Source organism: Salminus brasiliensis, chromosome 16 (assembly GCF_030463535.1).
Source record: "Salminus brasiliensis chromosome 16, fSalBra1.hap2, whole genome shotgun sequence".
In the NCBI taxonomy this organism is placed as follows: domain Eukaryota; kingdom Metazoa; phylum Chordata; class Actinopteri; order Characiformes; family Bryconidae; genus Salminus; species Salminus brasiliensis.
This window is the reverse complement of record NC_132893.1, coordinates 26242401-26262655: the sequence shown is the minus strand read 5'-3', so window position 1 is coordinate 26262655 and position 20255 is coordinate 26242401. Positions and strand designations below refer to the sequence as shown.

The 20255-nt window shown below is 41.1% G+C and overlaps 1 protein-coding gene across 4 annotated transcripts in view; it reads left to right on the top strand.

The window, feature by feature from the left end:
- Nucleotides 1-2178, top strand: part of LOC140536726 (roundabout homolog 2-like) — a 115903-nt gene extending 113725 nt beyond the window's left edge. For all 4 annotated transcript variants that reach the window (XM_072658705.1, XM_072658704.1, XM_072658703.1 and 1 more), the window contains one exon: nucleotides 458-2178. In XM_072658705.1, the coding sequence (XP_072514806.1) occupies nucleotides 458-459 (2 nt within the window). In that variant the 3' untranslated portion in view covers nucleotides 460-2178. The remainder of the gene's footprint in view (nucleotides 1-457) is intronic.
- The last annotated feature ends 18077 nt before the right edge of the window (nucleotides 2179-20255 follow it).

The window sequence follows — 20255 nt, the reverse complement described above, 5'->3', positions numbered from 1 at the left end:
TGCGGTTGTAGGCACAAGGTTGAAGTCTGAGTAGATTGGTGTCTCAACCTTAAGCCTTGTGATTTTACCATAGTTCTATTTCTGACAACATATTATAATAAATTTACTTACGTTTTGTTAGTTAATGCAGTACATTTAGAACATTAGGTTCAGGTCTAATGTTTTCACTTCTTTTATGTTTATTTTGATCTAAACAAAGGACAAAAATACAGCAAAATGTAAAGGATGGTTATTTTGTGAACACAGTGGTACCTCATTAAAACATAAAAACCCAAAGAGGTTTTCACTGACCCTCTGCGCTATAGGAGAAATAATAAAATTCAGATAGGGCATGCTTTTGTTCTCTGAGAACTGTAACACATAAAGGCTCATTTTCACTTGATTGATTGTGATGTAAAGAGTGTGACGTGTCTAAATGACCCCAAAATGAACTGACCTCTCATTCTCTGTGTTTTAGAGTGCCCTGTGTGAGAGAGAGACGCCAGACTACTCACTGCCCACCTGAATGAAAGCAAGGACAAGAGAGAGAGATTTTCATTGTTCACCTTTGCAATGTCCGAAGAGCTTCTCCCTCCAGTCTTCTATGAGGTGATCTTTACCTCAGAGAGAGAAAGAGAGAGAGAGAGAAAGAGAGAGGCAAACACTGAACTGTGAAGCTAATGTACAGACACACATCTCACAGTGGTCTTTGACTTGCAGTTTGCTTTTGTCTACCTTATGACGAGACATCACATGTCCCTCCCATTTCGTGTCACAAAATGTACATCACTTGGTAAGGAAAAAAAGAAAGAAAGACGAAGAAAGTGTTTTTGTTTTGCTTGTTTTTTTTAAAGGAATGAACCCGAAAAATCACAAGTATGTAAATCCAAATCAATAAGAGGGATGTGTATTTCTTGTAAATATTTTTTTTATTTGATGTTGCTTTGCTATGCAAACCAAAATCAGATTTTTAGGTTTGTCTCTTAAATGGTCTTTATAACATTGTGAATGGATAAAAAGTGGTGTCACAATTTGTTTTTTTGTTTGTTTGTTTTCATAAATGCTCTGAATATTTGCTAAGTTATTATACATAATTGTTTATTTTGCACAAAACTTTCTTCTTTGATAAGCACAAAGTATCTTCAGCTCCTGCTGACGTGGAAACAGAAAAGATATGCTACAGATATGCTAGAGAGTCTGCACAGCAGCCTAAAAATAAAGAGATTTAGGACAGAAGCGTCCACAAATACAGATGTATTATTACTGGATTGTTGCAAAGGGATTTACGCTGGACTGATGGAACAGAATGATATTGAAAGCGTATAGTACTCACAAATGCCATCTGAGCAGGTGTAATGTAATTGTCTGTCCCCAGTCATTTAAGTCTGTTTTAAGAGCAGACAAGCACTCCATCACAGTCCTTCTCGAATGTTTTGGGCTAGGAATAATATTAAACTATATAAAGAAGCCATCTTTACACAGGACATTCATTCAGCTGGAAGGAGATACTGTTTATTACTGAGTAAAAATGAGTGATCTACACCAGACTTAGAAATGAATGACATGACGATAATGTCACAGCAGATCGTCCTCCGTGTTTCTGAGTGAAACCGTAATGAAAGTAGCAGTTGACAGCTGCTTGTGCTCGACCCCTAGCAGGTGTGTTTAACCTGTGCAAATGAAGGCAGGTTAGAACAGGTGGGATGAAATTTTGATGAGGATGGAGGAGGGATCTGAGAAAGGGACCATTACCCTTGAAATCGTTCCCTTTTTTTGGCAGCAATCCCAATTTCGTTCCCAATTAGCATGGTTATTTAATATTACGCTGTTCAGAAAGCCATTGTAAAAAATAAATCAGTTACTTGTCAAATGTGTTTAAGCTTAAGTGCTACTCTGTAAATGAGAAATTTTCAGTAAATACTGACAATTCAAAAAGGAAATAAACATGCCATCTATGCTCAGCTGTTGAGAAAAGAGGAGAGTGACCAGGTTGTCCTCCGGTCATCCTCACATGCTCATTAGTACGACTTTCTCTGCCGAGCCTTGATTTTTATTTATTTATTTTCGTGGTGTGCGTTTTCTCCACCTGTACAGAATCTCTAACCTGCCAGATTCGTTCTGCCCTCAGGAAACCACATGCACTTGCAAAATGTGACAGTTTCTGAAATCAATGCAAATAAAATCTGTATGTGAATACTGCATAGTCGTGTGCCGTGCTTCTCTCATTCGGAGCTGGGCGTATCTTGCACTCTTTACAAAGAAAGCTTCCTAATTGGTTCTTGGCTTGGATGTGGAGTTCTTTGAAAAAAACTTTGGAATAGGATTGCATTCCATTACATGGAGGGTCTTCAAACCCCAGGATTCGGCACACACTTTCTGCACAAAAACGGTTTAGAGAACAGAAGGTAAAAAAAGGTGCACATATTTGTCACTGTACTATGTACAGCAAAATGTGTCCTCCGCATTTAATTATTAGGAAACTGTACTGATACTGGGCAGGGCCTCCCTTTGCTCTCAAAACAGCTTCAATTCTTCATGGTAAGATTTTGTAAACATTCCTTTAGGATTCTGGTCCAGGTTGACATTCATCACACAATTCCTGCAGAGGAGCACTTTCATACTGTGATTCTCCCATTCTGCCACATGCAAAAGATGTTCTTTTGGATTCAGATTCAGTGACTGGGAAGTTCACTGAAAAACCCATATATTTATAACACCAGTTTAAGACAACTTCTGCTTTGTGACATGGTGTGTTATCACGCTGGAAGTAGCCGTTAGAAGAGAGGCAAATTGAGACACATGGCAGTGGAGTACAAGTGGTGATTAATTGGTTTTAACAGACACAGTATGCCCAGAAAAAAAATCTCCACACCATAGCACCACCTCCACCAGCCTGGACTGCTGACACAGGGCAGGATGGGTTCATGGATTCATGCTGTTGGCCCCAAAATCTGATCCTACCATTTGTGTCTCAGCAGAAATCGAGATTTATCAGAGCAGGCTATGTTTTGGTGAGCCTCAGTTTTCTGTTCTTGGCTGACAGAGATTGATCACAAATGCAAAAGTGCAGAACCACTAACATGAGAAAAGAACTGAGAAATTGTGCCAATGTATATATATATATATATATATATATATATATATATATATATATATGTGTGTGTATCTCCGAAACATATCTCATTTAAACATATATATATATATGTATCTCCGAAACATATCTCTGTATCTCCGAAACATCAGACAGTATGCAGTGGTCAGTACCTACCGGTGAACCAGCAATTGGGTCATATTGGGTTCTATTTTTATATGGGTTTGGAAAGTTTCTCACACTGTGGCTCACTCTGTAACAATTAGGCTTGTGTTCTGAATGGCACAGACTGCACAAGACCGTCCCTCCTTCTCTCAAAATGTTAGTCCTTTTCCTATCTCTGTTGATCAAAGGTCTAAAGATCAGAAGTATTCACATTCATTACTCAGGTAGAAATGTAAATAATATTGTAAATAATATTGCTCATGCTTTTTTTATTCTTATTTATATTGTGTGAATATAGTGTAAATTATTTATCTACATTTTTTGTAACTGAGTGTCTTGCTGTCCCTTTCTGCTGTGACACTGAGAATTTCCCCACTGTGGGACTAATAAAAGGATTATCTTATCTTATCTTAAGTGGAGATACTAGGGTTTAACAAGACTTCTATAGAAGTTGAAGTATCAACTTGAGCATTTTACTTAAGAAAAAGTGTAAAAGTACTGGTTTCAAAACTAAGTATAAAAGTAATGTAAGGAAAGCAAAGGCCAAAAGTTTAAGCTGCACCACTCCACCTCCCCAAAACAACATTTTTCTAAAAGCCATAATGACTGTAATGTTTTATTAAAATGTTCATGTTGAAAACATTTGGGATGCACTAGGCTGCCTGTTTCAGCTGCAGATCTGCCCATTGAAAATGAATGCATTTTAGTTATATCAAATATATAAGGAGCCTACTGAACGCTACTGAGCATTAACATGTTTCATTGAGCAGAAAATGAGTAGATGAGTAGTTGCCGCTGCAAGTTTTGTAATGGTGCAAAAAGTCAAACTTCAGAGGCGTGTGATCAATAAGCTTTACTGGAATGTAAATGTGGGGCTAAATTGGGACATTGGGACGAGTCTCTGCAACGGACGTCTTCATACTAGGCTACATACGTCTGCTGTGTCCTTGCTGGAGTGCGACGTGATGTGCAGGTGCGATGGGTCACTTACAAACCAATAGGGTGTCGGAATGGTTTATGTTCATACTTCTCATCCAGCCACAATCAAATTCACACTTCTAGATAGAGTGATTTATCTTTTCTTTTGTTTTTTTAACGATGACAAGCTTAAATGAAAAGAATTAAAAAGTACAGATAACTGTGTGAAAATGTAAGGAGTAGAAATACAAAGTTGGCAGAAAAAGAATTACTCCAGTAAAGTATAGATAACCAACATTTCTACTTAAGTAAGGTAACAAAGTATTTGTACTTTGTCACTTAACACCTCTTCTGCTGTTTGATTGAATGGCTGGATTGACGTCGAAGATCACCGCGCAACTGGTGCCAACGACAGCTACAAATAACCGAAATGAAAATACTGCCTCCAGACTCAGTTAGGAAGCACTCAATCCATCTGACTTTGAGGAGGAAAAATGGCCTTCACTCCTCTTCCCTTTTAATACGGCCTCACTGTAGAGTCTGGCACATTGCCACAGGAGCGCAGGCGTGAGTAGTCAGTTGTTCCTTTCTGATAACTGTTGGAGCAGAGATTTCTCTATGGCTGTACACAGTCATCCTCCATGTACACAAAGTGCCTGCGTGTGGTGTTGACTTTGTTAATGGAAGGCTCTCCATGCTCTAGCTGTGGGCTAAATGGAGAAGCTAATTATCAGCAACCCATGATTACAGTGCATGACACTGTGGAATTCTTGCCACCGTGGCCTTCTTCTGTTACACACACACACACACACACACACACACACAGCGGAAGTGGTTTGAAACGTCACTTGGGCCTAGAATCTGCCTTCTTCTGGTGTGGAGTTTAGCACCTAGAATAGCCCACTGTGAGAAACAGTAGTCGAGCATTTTGCATGTAAGTGTGTGTGTGTGTGTGTGTGTGTGTGTGTGTGCACGCAAAACCCCTTTCAGATGCAGCTGGAGTGAACGAACAAGTGAACTTTTTCAAGGTCAGTTCTTTGTCAATGAAGACATTTTTAGTACAACCAAATTCTCTTGCTCTTTCGCTCCTCTTTCTCCCCCTCACACAAACACACACACACACACACACACTTCTCTGAATCGTGAACTCCTGTGGGTAAAAGCACGGCATGTTCAATAGAAGCAGTAATGGAATTATTCGTCCTTGAATGTGAAGCACAATACGGTCAAGAGAACCTCAACTGCTTTCAACTTGATTCTCTCGTCCACTCTCTCCCTTCAAAGTACATATGAGAAATGCAGCGGTCTTGAATACTAAGCTCCAAATCCCTCCTACTCAATGAGGGCCTCAGGCTTTACAGGAGTTCGTTCAACCTCGCGTGACGACACACGAATTGACTAAAACAATGCTAACTGTTACCTGCTCACAGTCTAAACAATGGCTACTCAAAAGATACAGCGCTCAATAGGTCGCACAGTGCTGCACACCTCACTGCTACCCCTCACATCAACACATCCTGACCAGTCCTTCAGACTCAATCAGAAGTGTTTTATCAGGAAAGAGGTTACAGCAGTACTTCTCAAAGCCGTCCTTGAGCCCCCAGATGATCATTATTACTGCTGTATCTTTCTTCAAACATGCCTGAAGCGAGTAGGAGAGAATGGGGCACAAACAAATGTAACAAGGATGTTGGATGTAGTTTTACAGGGTTCGAGTAGAACACCATCTTCTCATGTTCCCATAGCAACACCATCTGTGAAGCTGAGCAACTGGACAGATATTCCTTGCAAATTTTATAACATGGAAAAGTTGCATGTACTATTTTGCTAGTATGGACTCAAGCTGGAAGGCTGTTAGAGGAAGCTTCGAGGTAGGAGCATTGGAAGCTGAGCACCATCCCCCTGTTGAGGTAAGCTTGGAGAAGAATTGTGCAGATGGGGTGGAGGTGTGTGCGAAGTTGTTTGTCACGAAAGTGAAGTGAGAAGCGGAGGGTGTGTATGTAGGGCTGAGGAGTATTGATTGATTCATTTCTATGAATATTTCCATATTTTCTTTAACCTTCTCTTAAAAAGACAGTGCTCACTTCAGGGCATTTTTCTGCAACATAAAATACTGTTATCAGCTGACCTCTGTTTTATGCAGCCCTGTACCTGAAACGTCTCAGTATTTTCACTTAAATACTTCATCATCGGGGGAAAATGTAGTTCACTGTAGCTATTTACTGGCAAATGTATTTGACACCAATGTAGTGCAAGAAAAATAATGGCTGTATAAATTAAGGCTGTAGCAACAATGTTAGCTTAAGCTAATCTCTCACTCGTGCTCACACACACTAATAGAAACCGTCCGAATAACAATGTTATATAATGCATTGTGCAGCGCTACGTTACCATAACAGCAGTGGTGCGGAAAGTACTTTTAACATGGTTGATGAGGACACAGCACTTACTGTGCAGTAATGCTGCTGTCTTGACAGAGCGCTTTGAGAGTGCTCATGGGTAGCAGTTGTACTGCTGTGATATGCCATCTCCATTTTGGGAAGCATTGCGTTGTCCAGAATACTCCTGCACTTTAGATGCCCGTGTGGGCAAGTATTTCTGCTACAGCTTGCTCCCCAGAGAAATCCATGGCTATGTCTCAATTGTATGCTTCTCACTAAGACTGTGAGGTATATACTGTATACTGATTTTAATAGTGTGGGTTTGGCAGGTTAGTACACTAAATATTAACATACATCCGCTTTCTAGTAACAGGAAGTGATGTCGGCATGTCCATGATGTTAATCACGTCAACAAGTCGCCACAGCCCTAATGGGGCCAATCTAACACTGGTAGTGACTGAGGTAGTGACCTCTGGACAGCGAATGACACTCAACTCATCCTTTCTTTCCCACCGTCTGACACACAGGTCTCTACCCGCATCTCAGCGTGTCTCGCTGATCTCTCTTCTTGGATGGCGGCTCACCACCTTAAACGCAACCCCAGCAAGACAGAGCTGCTGTACATCTCAGGAGCTGCTAGACTTCTAAACGATCTTGCCATCTCCTTTGAGAACTCGCTGGTCACTCCTTCTACAGAAGCTCATAGTCTTGGTGTGGTCATGGATGATCAGTTATCGTTCTCAAGTCATGTCGCAAACATAACTCAGTCATGCTTATTTCTCCTGTATAACATCCGGAGAATTTGACCCTTCCTCACTAGAGAGTCGCCCAGGTGTTCGATTAGTCTCTCGTCACTTCCAGACTTGACTACTGCAGCTCTCTTCTGACTGGTCTTCCTCTGCGCACCATCAGGCCCCTGCAACTCATCCAGAATGCAGCGGCACGGGTAACCTTCAACGTTTCTAAGTTCAGCCATGACACTTCACTGGCTTCCTGTAGCTGCCCACATCAGATTCAAAACCCTGACGCTGGCCTACAAAGCCAAGACTGGACCAGCACCTCCATACTTGATGCCAATGGTCAAAAGCCGATCCGCACCAAGAGCCCTTCAAGCTTCAAGTACAGCTCGGCTCGACCCGCCATCCCTCAAAATCCACTGAAGACAAGCGTTCAGGCTTTTTTCTGTCCTGCACCAAAGTGGTGGAATGAGCTTCCCCTGGGTGTCAGAACAGCAGAGTCGCTCGCTGTCTTCAAACGCAGACTGAAGCAGACTGAAATAGTAGAGTACTATGGTCTTCATATTGACTTGTGTTTAGTAGTATCTAAGCTTAGAGGTATCTTTGACTTTTTAGTCTATTCAGACTAGCTGAGGTTATCCTTGAGTAAACAGTGAAGCACTTTTGTAAGTCGCTCTGGAGAAGAGCTTCTATTAAATGCTGTAAATGTAAATGACAACACTCGACTATTCTCGCAGCAGCTGGTTTTCTACATATTTATAGATGATTGAAGATTTGTTAATTTTCCTTTAATATATTGCTGGTGGATTCCATAAAATACTGTTATGGTAAATGCAAAAGTGCTACAGTAAGATTTGCGTGGGCAAACACAGTCGCTGGTTATCTTCATCGCTTGCCGCTTTGCAGCAGTTGTGCCGTTCATCCATTTCACTCCTGCAGCGTCTCTTCACAATCTAAACCATCCTCATGACCTCAGCTCAAATCCCGTTTTATCATTTTAGTTTCAAGGCGTAACAGATGGCCCGGCTAACTGCTTTCATTGCAGAGCAGCTGCTGCGTCTCTCTTTTAATCCAATGAGAAGTGACATGAAGGCCACCAACATCAATCACTGATGAGCTGAAGGATAAACAGAGTTACATGAACGTGTACATGAAGTGTAAGGAGATGGACGGAGGCCTGCAGGAAAAGAAGTTTGCCCAAGCCACAGTCTGATACCATGCTAAACTTTCTGCTGCCCAACAGTTTGAGCTGCAGGTAAAAGAGTAATGATTGTTCTGTAGATACCCGCTTGTCCCATGTTTTTTTCAAGAGCATTAATAGAGAGTTTTTCCCCATTTCCTGCTGTAACAGCCTCTGCTTTTCTGGGCTGACTTTACACTAGGTTAGGTTAGGTCGTGTTATGTTACATGATTAGTCCTGGATCATGAATACCACTCCAACTCATCCCAAAGGTAGTAGATGGAGCTCTATCACTCCAGAGAACGCAACTTTGAGGCTCCGCATCCTATACCTGGCATGGTGATCATAGGCTCATGTGTGGCTGCCCCAGAGTGTCCCATTTCATTGTCAATGGAGTTTAAGCACACAGTGATTAGGCAGTTGAACAGTATGTCTAAGTAGCTGAGTGCAAGTAGCTGGACGAAAGTATTGAGACAACTGCGCCTTCATTGTTTCACGATAAAAAAAAAAGTTTGTCCCAACCTTCTGTTGGAGTAACTGTCCCTACTACTTTCTGCTAGATTTTACTAGATTATTTGAGTGCATTCAGCAACAAGACCATTAGTGAGGCCAGGATGCTGGATGATTGGATGGAGCTCCATTATTTCAGATAACACAGTTCTATTGTTCCACAGTTTAATTTAGGGGTGGGGGGGCTTTTATACCCCTCTAGCCCACACCTGGCATTAAACATGGTGCCAAAAGGTTTATATTTATCTGATCCATAGAGTCCTATTCTAATGGCAATACTTCTCCACATGGACTATACAAGCTTTGTGTGTGCATTTCCACATCTGTTTCAGCAATGGGTGCAACTTGGGTGCATAAGTAGCTGAATGTATTCATTAGAAGGGCTGTCCACAAACATTTGGACATTTGGTGAAGCTTAAGCAAGGCGAGAAACTCAGCTCATGTCCTCTTATTTGGGCTAGTGCTGCTGTTTTCCCTTTCCTCTGTGCTACAGGGCTAATTACACAGGATCCTGTATGCTTTAGAAATTCATTCAAATGTCGTTGGGCCAGCTGGTAAAGGCAACAATACTACAATCTGAAAATTCATTGCATTTTAATCAGTCTGAAGCCAGGAGTTCATTAACAGGACAGAGCAGGATTGTAAGTATATATGAATGGAACAATAGAACACCCAATTAATGCAGGTTTAATCTCATTGCCACATTTTAAGTGAACTCTAAGTCACCGTGTGTGTGTGTGTGTGTGTGTGTGTGTGTGTGTGTGATTAGCAACTGCAGAGATAGTAGTGGTCATATAGTATACAATAAATAGCACCAGCACATTTAAGAAAAATAAATAAAAGGATCCAGTCTACAGCTAAAAGCTGAAAGGGGTGCAATCCAACATGCAATCTCAGAATGCAGACTTTTTGACACCCCATCATTATTCATTGCCCTGTTTTCAATGAATAGCAACCTCTGGTATATTTTTATCCACCATCGTCTTGCTTTGCATAGTTATTACCTGCGATAGAGTCTCTGTTCCTGCGACATGATGGTGTGTAATGTGATTCAGTCCCTCTTATGGTGCGGGACAGGGAAGTAAGAGTGCTGTGGCACGACCCTCATAAAAATAATGGGCCTTATTCACCAACATCTTCCTATAAATTTGATCTTGAGAAAAGTCCTAACAAAAAGTCAACATCAAATTCATGATGTGTTTAAAATGTGTTAAGAATTGGCTCACAGCTCTGCGTATACAGTGATGGATCCCATTTTCCTTGAAATTAAACAAATCCCTTATGAGAAAACATTGGTGAATATCATTCTGTAAATTGGTGAATACTCTTTCTGTAAATATTCAGGTCATCTGTAACTTTCTATATATAATATTTTTCAACTAAATCTGTTTTACATCTCTCAGCTTCTTCAGCTCTTGTTACCCTTAGAACTTTTTACTTTTTTTAATTGATCCCCTATCCTATTTATTGTTTAGTGTAATTTTCCTTTAGTTTAATACTGTAAATAATCTGTGTTCTGTGTTTTTGTTACTTGTCATACGTGTTGCTCTCACCAAGACAAATTCCTTGTATGTGTAACATACTTGGTGAAATAAAGAGATTCTGATTCTGATTTTTATTCTGATTCTGATCACACAGTGTTTTAAGTCAAGTCAAGTCAAGAGGCTTTATTGTTATTTCAGCTATAAACAGAGCACACAGTGAAACGAAACAAGGTCCTCCAGGACTATGGTGCAACACAACACAGTGCAGACAGTAACACAAGTGCAACACAGAACAAGTGCAGACAGACAGTGCAACACAGTACAGTACGAGACACAGAGTGCAGACGAGAAAGTGTGGCAGGCAGGATACAATAAATAAATCAGACAGGCTGAGCTTTGATTGAGATTGTAGTGCAAACAGAATGTGCATACTATGTTATTGTGGAGGATCAGCCAGAAAGCAATAGAGTGCAGCACAGGTTAGTGAGGTTCTCTAGCAGCTACTTTTAATGGTCCAAAGCCGCAGTAGGGTAGTATTTGTGGCAAAAATGCTTTTACAGTGTCTGGGATTCACATCCTGAGAGAATAGGCGTGTGTGTGTGTGTGTGTGTATGGAGGGGTTCTTCTATTCAGTCTCTGGAGGTGAGAAGTCGGATTGCTTGTGGGAAAAAGCTGTGGCAGAGTCTTGTCGTGTTGGACCAGATGCTGCGATACCTGCTTCATGATGGCAGGTGCAGGGGTTTTATGGGGTTTTAAGGGGCTTTAAGAAGGAGTTTCTTCTTAAGAACAGTGGGGGATTAGGTCCATTGGTATCATTTGTCAGCACTGCACCAGAGATTGAATTTGCAGTGATTTGCACTTTGTAAGTCATTAAGACAAAGGCCTGCACTAAGGGATGAATCATTTAAAGCATGTCTCATTTTGACTTCTGAGTGAACCAGCAGTCCTAGAAGTGAAAGTGTCACATACCCCCCCCCCCCCCTCCCTGCCCCAAATCCTTCAGCAGGGTGTTTTTTCTGGTTAATGCACCATAGCGATGCAAAATGGGTCGTTATTTTCCAGAACTGTAGGCAGAAGCATTATTCCATAATTAGCACCATTTCCTCTTCCTGTGATTTGATTTGCATCGGGCTGGAGATGGAGGGAATCTGCCCGGGCTCTCTAAATCTCCTCTGCCATTGTGAAATTGACTGGGCAGTGAGGGGGGAATTGGCAGGGGACAGTTTAATCCTCTGTGCTGCCGTTTAATTGCGTGGGGAGGGAAGGCCGGCAGGCGGGGGGGATTAGCATCTCTCCCACCGAGCATTGTCTTTATCGCTGCCCTTCAGATTCGCAGTGATTCTGGATGGCTCGCAAAACAAACCATGTTTTCTAATAGCCGGCCAAGTCATAACGGAAGCCTCCCCATGGCTTTCTTTATAAAGCACGTACTAAGAATCCTAGAGAAAATCACAGGGTTTTCAGTTCTCCTTCTTAGCTCTCAGCTAACAGCAGAAATGTAAAGTAACCATATTTTCTTCATTTAATGAACAATTGTGATGGTTTGTACATATACTACTGCTGCACTTATGATTAAAAAGAGTCGAGTAGTGTTTCTGTAATACTGTCTGATTGTGATCTACAGTATTATACTTGTTTAGTGAGTCCTTTTTAATTGGGGTGACCATAACAATATATATATACACACATACACACACACACACACAGGCATCCGCCGTGGTTATGATGTTGTGACTGGGGAGCATTGAGTAGGCCTTGTGTTGTAGTTGTAGGGTCGTGGCAGTGTGTGTGTGTGTGTGTGTGTGTGTGTGTGTGTGTGTGTGTGTGGGAAAGGGAAGGAGTGATTTATTATAAAACTACTAAATATCATTAATGACATTTATTGCTAAACAATCTCCTTTTATTTACACTTATCTGTCATCAAATAAAATCAGTGAGTTTTATTGTTTTACCTTTTACATAACTTTTTTTCATGCCAATATAAAAACAATACATTTATTAATACAATAAAAAAAGTCAGATGAAGTCAAACTTTTTTGTGTTTATTTACATTTGCATTTAAGCAATTTTTCATGTGGTGGGAAGCGTTTAGCCTATGGTTGATGTAGATGCAGGTACATGTAGAGCAATAGTGGCGGTGAAGAGAGGAGAAGGCGGGGCTTAAACAGACAGGTGTTTTAAGTTGTTAAAATCAGCAATTCCAGCAAATCCAATTCTCCCCATTACTCAGTGCTGCCAGCTCTGACAAGGTAAAGGCTAACACAACGTCCTCTGAGTCACATAAAGCCAGCCAGCTGCTTCCTCTCCAATTTTTGCCAACACAGTAAGATCAGACAGCTCAACGTGCTTGGAGGAGTTACAGCATCATGCTAAGTGATAAGTAATGATGTCTGGGACTCCCGTCTATGGATGGCTGAAGCATGGAAGGGATGGAATTTGTGCTCTTATGATGATATCCGTTCCACTGCAGTAACATCACTATTTTTTACCTGATACTTTCACACTTCTGCTTTTGTGGTACGAGTGTTTATGTCTGCTTCAGTTACACTTTCTAGCTCCACTGGCTAACAGCCTCCATTCTCACACCCTTTTCCTGAGCTGCGGCCTAGCAGCCTGTCCACACCGGTGGCTAATGAAGACGGATGATGTCTGTTTATTTGCTGATGCTGACAGGGAAAAGTGCATCTCAGCTCTCCGGTGACCCATCATCAAAGTCTGCACATCACCCCCCTCCACGCACATACACACAGTGAAGGGATTTAGCCTCTCATAAACCCGCTCGCACACAGCGTTAGCCTATCCCTTGTGCGCCTATGCTAATGCTTCCTCTCTCATTTATACCATGAATGCCACTAAATTAACTGGAAAATGAACTACCACACGCTACATACATATCAATTAGAGTCATCTACTTGAGCCCAGCTCCAGGGGGAGAGATGTACATTTGAGATTGCCTAGACGCAAACAGTGTTGCTGGGGAATAAATGAGCTTTCAGGGTACGGGTGGGGGAGGCTGGAGCCAGACTAAAGCTACAGGAGCAGGGTTGAGGTATCTGTGCAGCACAGGTATGAGGAGGAGGGGGGGTTGGCCCTGGCACTTTTATGAGGGCTACAGCATTAGCACTGAATTAGGCCCTAACAAAGCAAGTGGCATCGATATTAATGGATGTGGCCCTCTGAGTCACCCAGCATTTATTGGTTACTGTCAGCAGGATGAAACAATTATACTGGAAGGGATGATATCCTGTGGGGAGTGCTGGCGGCTGGAGTGACTGTACTCTGTTGCTCTGAGGGCTCTCAGACTGAGCGGGACTTCTGCTTCTTCCTTCTGCTTTAAAGGACTCTGTCTGGGCCAGCTAAGTGACTTTCTGCCAGGGTCTGGGGAGTTTTTGGTTTTTGTGGGTTGTTATTTGCTACTGTATAGCGTCCTTGAATCTGAACGGCTCTATAAATTAAAGCAGGGCCAATTTTACAGTATAAAGTGGCTTAGGTCAAAATTAATTGGACACTTCAAACTTCTTCAAGAAATTGGCAGCCTGGCACTCATGGACCGTGTCCATGTCCTAGATGTTTTTGCAGGTCTCTAGCATCTGAATCTGAATTTGTTTCCAGAAATGCAGATATGAAGGAAATAAATGAAAGCAAGTATTTTGTATGCAAGTATATTAAATATTTTGCGGTATATTTTTGCGACTACAGGTTAGCCACTACAGGTTAGCCACTAAAACAGCTGGTTTTGTTTCTGTTTATTTTTGCTTGTGGGCAAAGCATGAAAAAAACCCTTTTAAATAGGGGTCGACTGTGGTGGTTTTAGCAAACACCTCCTCAGTAAAGGTTGTACTTTGTTGTAGTCTGTGTTTATCCCTTCTCTGCAGGACTGAAATTAAAGATTCAGCTAACATGTAAAAAAGTTATAGTAGGCGTTGAAAACAGCAGTCCTGGTCAGCCCCAAACACAGCCAATCAACTGAGACGTGTGTCAGCCATGTCACTCCACTGCTGCGTTCTCTTCACTGGCTTCCTGTAGCTGCTTCCCGCATCAGATTCAAAACCCTGATGCTGGCCTACAAAGCCAAGAACGGACCAGCCCCTCCATACTTGATGGAGTGCTATGGTCACTTTATTGTCTTGTGTTTAGTAATGTCTAAGCTTAAAGGTATCTTTTGAATTATTGGTCTATTCTAACTAGTTTTTCTTGGGTAAATAGTGAAGCACTTTTGTAAGTCACTCTGGATAAGAGTGTCTGCTAAATGCTGTAAATGTAAATGTGTGTGAAGTTCAGATTGACCATGTTTTGGTTTTAAAAAAAGAGGAAACTGGGGACTTAGTGGCTTTTGTTGTAGACATCTACTAATTCAGCGAGATTAATAAATAGTCTCAATAGCCTATATTGCTAAATTATATTTTGATTAAACTGATGTGTCTTAAAATAAAAGTAAAGTAAAATAAAAACAGAGGAAGAAACAGGTTTGAATTTTACTTTAATTAACATACATTTGCATTTAGACATTTTTGTTGCCAATCAGCTGTGGTGGGAAGCAGTTTGACCAATGGCTGATGTACATGTAGACCAATAGTGGCAGTGAGAAGGCAGGATGTAAGCGTTTCGACCAAAGATGGACACCCTCTATTGTGAGTATGTAAGAATCACTAGACCTAGTGGCCTTGGCCTGCTTTTCTCTTTGAGCCTTAAGCTGTTCCTTTATGACTGGCAACCCTAAACCCAAAGAACTGTAAATTATAATGAAAAAATGTGGTTATCTGATAGCACACTTTGGCCTGGTTTTAGTTAGTATATATATAATTATAGCATATATTCAATACACCAGTAACTTCCAAACTTTTCAAACAAGTACACCAAAACACTCACTTTTGTTCTCTCTCTCAGACACACACACACACACACACACACACACACACACATATGCACACACTCTAATAATGAGCGAATGCCATTCTCTTTCTCTCTCTCTCTCTCTCTCTCTCTCTCTCTCTCTCTCTCTCTCTCTCTCTGTCTCTCTCTTTCTCTTTGACAGCACACAACTGCTATTCTGATTAACCATGAAGGTTCATGAGTGAGGTTAATTAAACTCGGAGGCTCTCATTCCATTTCCCAATAGAGAAACTTTAGTGGTTTTTGTCAGCCAGGGAAAAGAAGTTAGATTAAATAAAAATCAACATAATAATTGTAATTATTCGCCAACACCTCATGTAGCTAATCACAACCGCCTGACAATAAAGCAGCACACGCCTGTCTGGTGTTGTAGAAATGTGGGATTTATTGAGTTCGAGGTGAACAATGAAGTTAGTTATTTACTAAACACAGCAGTGGCTTATCATTCCATCTGCTCTATTAAACTGCACAGGTGCTAAAAGAAAAGAAAGGTGTAAAACTGTAATGCAAATCAAATGAATTCAGCAGAGGATGCTGCATATTAAACTGCCCTTGCTTCTGGTGGGTATTAGGTCTGTTTTAGTTCAGCTTGTCATTGGGAGGCACATCAGTACAGAACAACCCAACACTCAAGACCTTCCCCAGCAATCCTGCATATGCGTGACTGCTGTCAGTGCCTGCATTAGCATATGGCTGAGATACAACTGGCAGGTTTTTTCTCTAGCGTGACAGTTTCAGGGACAGAGAGAAAGTCAAGGTTGTCTTTTGCACAGATTTGTCTGATTTTCTTGTAGACTGTGTTTCTGCACTTAGTGAAGGCTAAAATAAATAGGCTGAATACTAACATCTCTGCATTTAAGGGGATGGGAATCCCACCCAATCGGAAATGCTGCAACAGAAGGGGGCAACAGCAATTTTGGTTGACTGTACCCTATGACCTCCTACAGATATCTCAGACCCATTTACACCTCGTCACTTTATGCATCTGCATTATACTTGGATCAGGTCAAGTTGCATAAAAATGCAAATGTAAAAACACCCAGACTCATTCAAATCAGATACAAATCCCATCACTCAAACCGCTTCAGGAGGTGCTCTGTCCAAGTGATCCATGTGAGCCATGCTATAGCAGTGTAAACGCCTCCGTCTCTCCAAGACAACCAAAACCCCTCCTGGTACAGCCGAAACACCTGTAATAATTGCTGTGCAGCAAGAGAATTTGCATATTCCATCCCACACACCAATCAGATTTTCTGACCAACCGGAGACACATTTGACTGCCCGGTGTAAACGCATGTGGCTAAAATTTAATCAGGATACAAACCGGATATTCCACACTAGTCATGTGAAGTGACCTGGTGTAAACGGGGTCTCACTGAGTTTCCAGTTTATTAGCTATACCTACCAATAGGTACACCCCTACAAGGGGTCTTCAAGGGTGCATTTGTGGGCACAGGCTGACCAAAACTGTTAAGACTGGAAAAATGTAGTCTTGTCTGATGATGGTTAGGTCAGAACATGGTGCCAACAGCATGAATCCATAGTCATAGGTGGTAGGTGGTGTAATGGTATGGGGAAGGTTTTCTTGGCACACTTTGGGTCTGTTAATACCAAGCAATCATTGCTTTTATGCCACAGCCTATTTGAGTATTTTTGTTGACCATGAAAGAGACCAACCTTGGGCCATAACTGACCCGATATCGTTGTACTGGTATCAGGCACAGTAGTACAGCTGAGAATTTCACCCTGTATCTATTTATTGGCCATTTTATTAGACACACCTACCCTGTTGGTGCGCTTTGTAATCCACAGATAGAAACCCGTAGCTCATCTTTTCTCATGTCAGTCTTGTGTTAAGGGACAGTCAGTGAAGGTCCAGTCGAGGCAGGGCGCCAGCACTTTCTTCCCAAGGTTGTGATGAGAAAGGTGATAATTAGTTTCAGTCGAGGTCATTAAGGGCTGCCACTGTGAGTTTGGTCAGAGGTGACTTTTGTGGCGTTGCGTGAGTGAGCAGTCTTGGCCTAAAAGGTTAGAGAAGCTGAGGTGGCTGATGTTCATTCCGTGATGAACGCTTGGGCTCCAAAGGTGGGCCAGGACCACTCTCAGAAAATAAGATACCAAACTGGTTACTGAGGTGATACCTGTTGTATACAGTTTAGTAGAACGTGTATACAATGTGCTATATTTTTTTATTTTAGTTAGGTGACCGTATTTTTTATTTTTTTTTTAAACACTGGGGACATGCAGACATCCATCGTGGTTAGGATGTTGTAGCTGGTGGGCTTCAAATAGACCTAAGACCTTGTGGCAGTGTGTGTGTGTGTGTGTGTGTGTGTATGAGAGAGAGAGAAAAGAGTTAAATATATCTAAAATCATAAAAAACTATGTTATTGAAAATAAACACATAAACATTTATGCATTTACCAAAACTAATAGCCCCAATAGCCTTTATTGCTGAATCGTCTACTTTAATTTCAACTTGAGTATCCCACAAGTAAAATAATAAAAAAGCAAAGTCTTATTTTTACCACCTTTAACATTAAGTTTTTATTTTCATGCAAATGTGAATAAAAAATAATAAACACATGAATAAAATTAAAAAGTCAGTTGAAATCAAACTGACTTGCGTTTATTTACACTTTACACAGAAATGAGAAATTAAAGATAGGCTGTGGCCAATCAGCTCTGGAGGGAAGCATTTTGACCAATGGTTGATGTAGATGCAGGTTCAGGTAGGCCAATAGTAGCGGTGAGAAGGCGGGGCTTAAACCGGCGTGTTTAAAGCAGTAGAAACAAACGCTGTTGTACACAATCTATAAATCTCAGGTGGACGCATGTTTCACCTGCCAAAAAGAGGCTGTTTGGTCATTTGGTCAAATAACACTTGCTGTTAATCAAAGTCTGCTGCTGCTGTTATGCCTGACTTCTGTGTGTATGTTTAAGATCAGCCCGATCGACTGTCTGTACCGCTTAATGCACGTTTCTGCTTGTGCTCCTAATCTCGCCTTTCCATGGAGCCTAATTTGCCACATACAGAAAGGGGCAATAAAAACGCAATAAATGTGTTTGGAGGGTAACAGGGTGTATTTTGGCACATTTCGGCTTCGGTGGATGTCTCACTTCTCACCACATATTACATTTCTAAATGAGAAAACTGTTAAAAATAGACTTACTGCAATTACCTTCACAGATGTAATGTTTTAATGTTTTGATCGTATGTGTTTGAACGCAGCCTCATGTAGTGTAGTCTTGGAAAAGAAATCTGTAGGAATGAGATTCATGAGATCTGTTTAGACTGGTCCACCACAGTCCCAGGCTGCTCCTGTCCTTCGTCTCCTTTCCTGCTTTTCTCCTCTTTAATGAAGAATGTGAAGGAGAGGAGAGGATGTTATGGAGATTTGCTGTATTTATGTCTATTTTGGCTGCTACGCTTGCTTCTTCAGGAATTTGACCAACTCTGTGAGGTTTTAGCGCCCCCTGTTGCGCTGGCATGCTCTCACAAGTTGGGGCAGTTTCTAGTGTGACTGGAAAGACTTCTAGAAACATTGCTAGTGACATAGATTTTTATTTATTTATTTATTTTTGGATATATGTGGATGGGGCCTAAAAGTTTCAGAAAGACTTCCTGGTTAGAGTCTCTGGTGTGTCCTCTGCTGGAAGCTGCTGATCACTTTTCAGAGTTTTAAAGGAGGACATGACCATTTTCATGACAAGATTCACGTTTTGTATCATGAAAAGGTGAAGAAGCGCACTGTTTTTTTTTTTACTCGCATATAAAGAGTATTCTGTCCTTTCGACCTATGAATAGATGTTAAAGAAGAGGGATCAACTCTTAGGATTTAGGATGTTTCTGGACGCAGTCACAATTAGGCTACTCCAAATATGGACATTCATTCCGCCCGGACAGAGAGCGTGCATGACGGTGGTGTGTGAGCCTGTCAGGGGGCACTCATGTAGGGTAACACCTACGTCCACCGCACATCACAGAGCACCAATATAAGAACCTTTAAAGGGGCAAAAACACTGATTTTCCCAGTATCAAAAGAACTTCATTATTAAATACATTATGGTTCTATTATTATATTAATACTGTTATATTATTTTGTATTTCTACCTGTGTGACCGCATAATAAAAATACCAGTACATAAAATATTTGTAAAGTAGTTTTGTAAAATGTAAAGGCTTTAACAGTTGAACTTCTGCATGTTAGAGTAATGACAAAAAAATAAAAAATTATAGGGATGCGGTTTAGTGACTGATGATGCTATCATTTGCTATTGAATTATGTGAATAATGCGTTTGTTTCAGTTTAAAAGTGTTTACGTTCATCACATCGTATATTCATGCTTGTTTTCTCCCACTTCAGCATGAAAGCTGGCTTCCAAATGTTGTGAAAGTCTAAAAATGTTTCAATAAATAAATGCAAATAATTGGAAAAGTACTAATAATCAGAGCTAATAAGCACCAAAACTGACTGACATGTAAAACTGAACCAACAAATTAGTGTTTTTTTTATTTCAGCATGGCTGAATGATGCTGCTATTGTACAGCTTAATTGTGGTGAAGATAAAGGCCTTTCCTGCTGTCGTGTTGCCCTTACAGACAGAGTGATGTTCTGGCTGTGTGGCTCTCTTTTTCTCTCACAGGGGAATAAGGTCAGAGAGAGAACACAGTGGAGGTCAGTCCTTTCTTCAGTGGATGTATCTGTAAGTTTCTTATGCCCCCCTCCCAACTTGTAAATATATAAACCCCGAACTTTTACTGTATCAGATTTACAGAATCAGATATGAAGAAAAGAAAATGGTCTGTAATGAAAAATGTTCAAGGGGTAAACCTCGTCCTCTGACATTAACATGTTCCCCCAGTCTCTAATCACTCCTATGGCCTTGGCCTTGAGAAAACACACCAGAAACAGC